The sequence below is a fragment of the Cebus imitator genome, unplaced genomic scaffold (genome assembly GCF_001604975.1).
Source record: "Cebus imitator isolate Cc_AM_T3 unplaced genomic scaffold, Cebus_imitator-1.0 Scaffold438, whole genome shotgun sequence".
In the NCBI taxonomy this organism is placed as follows: Eukaryota; Metazoa; Chordata; class Mammalia; order Primates; family Cebidae; genus Cebus; species Cebus imitator.
The window spans coordinates 1,230,870-1,237,295 of NW_016107753.1; the positions used below are offsets into that span (position 1 = coordinate 1,230,870).

The 6,426-nt window shown below is 36.3% G+C and overlaps 1 protein-coding gene across 1 annotated transcript; it reads right to left on the reverse strand.

The window, feature by feature from the left end:
- Positions 1-242: 242 nt before the first annotated feature.
- On the reverse strand, positions 243-6,426 carry LOC108290541 (putative tripartite motif-containing protein 49B). The gene is made up of 6 exons (XM_017510391.2): positions 6,012-6,426; positions 5,635-5,730; positions 3,696-3,926; positions 2,954-2,976; positions 1,988-2,085; positions 243-917 (listed from the first exon to the last, which is right to left on the reverse strand). Exons 1-6 carry the CDS (start codon positions 6,420-6,422, stop codon positions 421-423), a joined length of 1,356 nt encoding a protein of 451 aa, XP_017365880.1. The 5' UTR covers positions 6,423-6,426; the 3' UTR covers positions 243-420.

Consider the following 6,426-nt stretch of genomic DNA (forward strand, 5'->3'; position numbering starts at 1 on the left):
AACTTGATAGATAAGTGCAGTATGGTTAGATAAAGAAAAATATTTCCCAGTTATCAGAGCCTTCACTCTAAGTTTTTGCATGAAGCAAAGGATCCTAACTCTCTTCCATTGATTTTAACTCCATTCACACATGTCTGTTATCTATTCTTTCACTCAGGGACAGTCAGCAATAAAAAAAAGTATAATTTATGCCATAATCATAACTTTTCAAAAATTATTTAATAAAGAACCAATACATATACTTTTAGTGTTTTCATCATATTTAATAGTAACACAATAAATGAGTTTTGATAACATTAGAAGGCAATTTAAGGCATAAAATAGAACCCATTTGTCCTGTTTGACAAGGCACAAGGAAAAGGGCTTCCTGGGATAAAGGGATTCCTCCAGCATATGAACACAGTTCTGATTTCGCTCTGTTCAGAAGTGAATACAGCAAAAGACAGGCCTGAGGGGAGGTGAGAAGGAGCAATTAGGGATGGTGTATATAAGGGAACTTTGATTAACATCAACAAAGCTCACAGTTCTAGCTTCATAATCCAGGAATAATCCTACTGGACTGGTAGGTCTTGGGACATATTGCAGCATAAGTGGGGAGGTGGTAAAGACAGTGCAGTGAATGTCATTCTTAACACATCCAAGAAGAAAGAGTCCCTCTTCTCCATGTATATTGCCATTGTGAATCTCCTCTTTCCAGTACTCATTACAGACACCAAAAGCCCAATTCCAAGAATTCCCCACATGGGCCTCCCAGTAATATTTGCCAGAGGTGAAAGTCTGAGCACCCCATGCAAGAAAACTTTCAGATGCATTGATATGGGGCGCATCTTGACGGTGACATCCAATACACAGGCTTCCCAAATCTCCACATAGAAAGAGACGACTGTTGGCTTCTTCATGATGCAAAGTAATATCCACTGAAAAAAAAAAAAAAGCATAGACGTGTAAATAAGAAAAAAAATTGTTCTATTGAGAAGTTACTTTACCAGGAAATATAAAGTTATAAAGAGATTTTTGCTTGTAACTTCTAATGAAATATAGAGATGATTAATATTACCTACAAGACAAACAAAAACCCTAACCACGGATATGAATTTTTTTTAAAAAAAACTTACATATTGAGAGTCAAATGTGAGACTAACTTCTTTTAATCCAATTTTCAAAGCAAAATATACACATTATATTCCCTAAATCCTATTTTGTTATCAAGGTAATTATTTAGAAATGTTTCTTATTCTTAAAAATTAGTGCTATCATTTTGAAAGAATGTGAAGATTTTCAGTTACTCAAAAACCACTCTAGATAACTGATAAAAATCCCTATGTCCATGTTATATGTGGTAATTTAAAGCAGATTTCTTCAAAATCTTTTACCATTATTTCTGTGGTCCTCCATGCTAGCTCTGGGATGAAGCTGGATTTCAGACTTAACATATAGCTCTTCATATTGCAATTAAACTGAACTTAGTTTTGTTTGTAATTTTACTGTATTCACAAAATGATTTTTTATTTTTATACATTAACTCAAATTTTTGTAATATATGAATATATATCCATTTAAAAAATACAAATCCCCAAGAATCTACAGTAAATTATATTCCCCAAAATAACAGTTCTTAGCAGTTCAAATGAATAAAGAAATGTATAATTTTGTATTTAACATTAAATAACTCACCTTCATTCTAAGCACTGCTCCATTTGCTCCTTTTTAAAATTTGCTACCCTACTCCTTTTTCCCATTATATAACTCAGTGCGTAGGAGGCCAGAATGTGTTTGTTTCTCACTATCTTTCAAATCTGACTATATGTTAATGTTATAAATCTGACTATAAATACATACACAGGTACAAAAGGGTTGCATGACTGTATTGTTCACTTATGTTTATAAAGAAGACAAATATCTGATAAAGTGTGAAATACTACCTATGTGATCCTAACAACAAATAATATTTAGACAGTGGGAGTGCTGCCAACGGGTGGGGACTTACCTCGGAATTGGTTGAGCCTGTCCATCAGTCCAGTGATGGGCTCTGCACTGAGCTCTAGATTCACAGGCTGGGGCATGGGCAGTAGCACAGACTCACTCCTGCAAGGAGAAAGATGTGGTTGCAACATCTACAGCCAAAAAGTAAATAAAAACCACTATGTGTATTTAAAAGACATTTCATAAGAATCCTTTGAACCCACAAATTTGATTATTCAAAAATTATTACTTCCTTTTTGAAATGTATTCTTATTTACCGTTTCTGAATTTTAAAGCATGATGGAAGAGTTTGAAACAGAATTCAATCTGATTTTCCTTTCTTTTTTTTTTTCTTTTTTGTCCTAAATTCCTAAGGTTTCTTAGCCTTATGGTCTTGAAAGTATTGAGAAATGAAATTCTGAGTTCCACTTCTTGGCAGACTCCCCTGAAATCTTTGTCTGAAATAGCGGGATTCTGGGAAGACTGCTGCATCTGCGGCTTTCTTTCAAGATAAAGGATGCAAAACTTGTTCTAGGTAGGGAGATCTGCCTTTTAGCAACAAGCTTCCCTAGAGACTTACACAGTTCTAATTCTCCACAGTTTTTTCAATCTATTTTTCAGACTTTTTAATTGATATGTATATATGTATAAACAAGAAATCACCAACACTTCCTCACTGCTAAAATACTTCCCCCTCTTCTCTCCTGCTTCCTCTCGTGACTTTCTCACCACCCAGAAAACAAAACTTTATCTTTTACCTATGCAGGCTTTTAAGCGACAAAAAAGAAATCGGGAATAAACATGCTTGCTTTATTTCACTCTTCTTTTACGCGTTTATTTATTTTGTGGTTTGTCTTTTTTTGTGTGGGAATGAAAGTAGATCCAGAAAAATTAGTATCAACATCTTATTTATGCCACGACTTTAGTAGGGTTTGCTTTGATGTTTGTGGAAACTGAAAGAACATATGCTAAAATCTAGGTGCACACTCACCTGTGTAATATATCTCCAAAACCCTGTAAAAAAAAATAGAATAATTTAGTGCATTTCACAAGGCACATCTTTTACTAAGTTCATTGTGAGATTTGGAGTTAGTTTCTGAAGATGTTATTTCCCTATCACCCTCCCTTCTGGAAAGCATTTTCTGTTTCTTCTCTAATGAAGAACCCAGTCAGCGGTACTGTCATGAATTAATGTCCTGGGAAAGTCTGAGTCTTGAAGAAATTCCCTAAACAAGTCAAGGGAGAAGAGGCCCAGAGAGTCTATGCTCTGTGGTAACCAGGAAGAACCTCTACTCAGTCACCCTTCCCAGAACCTATCACCAAAATGAATGGACCCAAACATAATATTAATGCAAGCCTAGATTCCAGAAACTCCTGATCTTGCCAGGTCCCCAGAGTAACCTAAATGTAAACAAATCACTCACTATTTCACTATTTTATACATGTTCAATGATCCAAAATATATTATTGACTTAGATGGGGAATATTTATTGGGGATGTTACCTTGACCATTCCACAAAATTTTGTGGCTAGTGGATAAAGTAGGAGGTACCTTTGGTCTGGTAGCATCCCGTGGCGGGGCTATACTCTCCCAACAAAGCAGCATTAGTTATGGGAATGTGTTTTTGGAAACAAATCATGGAAATAAAAGTAGGGAGATGGATTTCAGCCATGAGAAAAATACCTATGCATGTGAATATTCAAAAACCTGAAATCACATTGTGAGTTTATACCTGAAGTAGCTCCACATCTGGTTTATGGCACATTTCCTTCAGCTCCTCATACATTCCTCTTAAAATCTCCCTCTTGTGAATCATTTTGGCTTTACTTTCAGTAAGTTGACAAAAAGTATCTTTGCCCTTCTTTTTCAGCATCTCCAAATTACGTTGTCCTTCTTCATGGAGAAATACAGGCATCTTCTGATATTCAGCTCTGATTGCTTCTAGTCTTAAACTCACATAATCCTGCAGTGACAATAGGTTATTCAAAACAGAAATGTGTTAACCATCTCTTATTATATCTCACTGATTCCTTTCGTCTCTTGAACATCCAATAGTTTAAAACCCAGTCTTGCCAGTTCTCAGAATGTACAAACTTTTGTTCATTTCCTTTCTTTCTACATAAAGATCAATATAGATATATCTGACAGATTACATTAAATTTGTTCAAGATAATGTGTTTCCTAAGACAGTCAGAAATTTAAAAAAATCCAAAATTTGGATTTCTCTATTCCAACCCATATTTATGGAAAAGTAATAACAGTTCATGCTTAAGAGTTGCAGTACTCAGCTATGTTTACTAGGAAAGAAATAGATATTTCTATTTCTGAGATATGCAACAAGTTGTTTAAACTCATTATATGTGAAATGACCTTAGACTAGCATGCCCAGCTAAATGCGTTTTATCCAGCAAAACCTATCGTAACAGGGCTACATTTAGGATCTGGCCCTCTTTGTCCGTCCGAATTCATTTCCTTCCATTCTTTTACTAACTCATCCCAATCTGAAACATAGACTTCCTTGTGGTCCCTCAGGCCTTCAAATATACACAACTTCAAAATTACTGTCTGTGCTGTTCTATCCAACTATAATTTTTTATATACGCATATATATAATGCATATATTTATACACTCATGTTTCGCATATATATCCATAGACACATTAGTGTTTCCCTTCCTCTTCAAAACTTTGTTTCAATTTGAATTTTTCAGTGAGGCTTTTTTCTGACCACCCTATTTAAAACTCAGACACTCATCTCCAGTTTCTGGCCACTATTGTCCTTTTCTAATTCCCTGCTTGACTATTCTTCAACAAAGAACCTACCACACTGTAACACATCACGTATTGCACGTATTTGCATGTTGACCATTTACCTCTCTCATTTGGATTGTATGATTTATGAGGACAGAGGTGCTTCATTTCTTTTTTATCAGTAACTTTTCTAATTTAATAATCGATATAGACTAGGTCTCATGAAATACTTTTCAACAAACTAATATTACTTATCATACCCTAAAAGTATACATCCACAAAGAGAAAATCATTTTTAATATTTTGGAAGTCCTCAGAGTTCTCCTTATATTTAGATACTAGTTCCCAATATTCTGGCATGTTTATATGTCTCCCTCAAGACACAAATCCACATTTGTTACCACTTTTCTCATCATATGTATTATTCAACATGAAATAGTTAAGATTCTTAATTTCATGGTTTCCCTAGATTTGCTCTGTCACTTTTTCTGCATCAAATTTTTCATATATTCCCAAATACTACTTGCATATCAACGTTCAGATTAGTGCTGACTGACACTCGGTCGGTTCGCTTGCGCTTTCCATGGCTGCCAAATAACTACTGTGAGCAGCATTAATCCCACCAGCACATATAGAATGCTGTGAGATGGCCCAGTGTCTCGTATCTGTTGGTGTATAGCTATAGGTTTGTATGGAAACAAACCAGCATGCTTTGGGTAACATCAGTGGTTTTGTTAGAAATCCTACCAAACAGCCATGCTATTCTGTATAAGAAATAAGGCCACTTTTTCTTAATGTTGTCTCCTTTTTTTTAAATTGAATCCCAGAAACGTTACTGTTTGATATCAAGCTCCTATTTTAAGAGCCACCCATTTGCCCACCGTAAGTTCCCAGAGAAGGTAGAGTTTATATTCTACTAACCTTCCAGCATCTGGCTCTGGTGGTTTCCATGTTCAAGTTTCCATGATTTTCACAAGCTTTTTCCCATAAAGACTGCATTTTCTTTAAAAGCTTTTCCTGTAAAAGAGCCATAAATTGAAGCATCAGTGAAGACAATAAAGTAACATACAGATGGTGACATAGGGAGGGGGTCCAGAATAAGAGACAAGCCCCTAGTAAACGGCATTTCTTCTGTTTTCCCCTTTTTTGGTCAAATCTCAGAAGTTTCCAGCTAAGAAAGACCAGAACAGGGATGATTAAAGAGACCCAGAGTTGCCTTTATCCCATCTCCAAGAAAACAGCCTCACAGGAACTTTATGTGTGCCTTAGAGAAACAGATCTTCAGAGACATCACCTACCCGGTATTCCTCAGCAGCCCATTCAATGGAACAGTGTATGTGATCCCGGTGCTCCTGAGAGTTGGAGCACAGCAAACAGAGCAGGCTCTTGTCCACTTCACAGAACATCTTCTTTGTCTGCCTGTGAATCTGACACATTTGCTCCTCAGATCTCAGGAATTGCCAGAGACTGACTTTTCTGGCAAGGGAAGCTAGGTTCTTCAAATTAATGTTAGTTTTGAGGTTTCTCTGCTGTGTTGTCTTTCTGCACTTAGAGCACTGAGCTAGAACTTGGATGTCTTGCCAGCTGAGACAGAAACAGGGCCTGCAAAAGCTGTGCCCACAGTCTAGGGTGACTGGGTCTATAAAGCAGTTCATGCAGATAGGGCAGGTGACTGTCCTCTGGAAGGCTTTCAAGAACCCAGAATCCATGTTT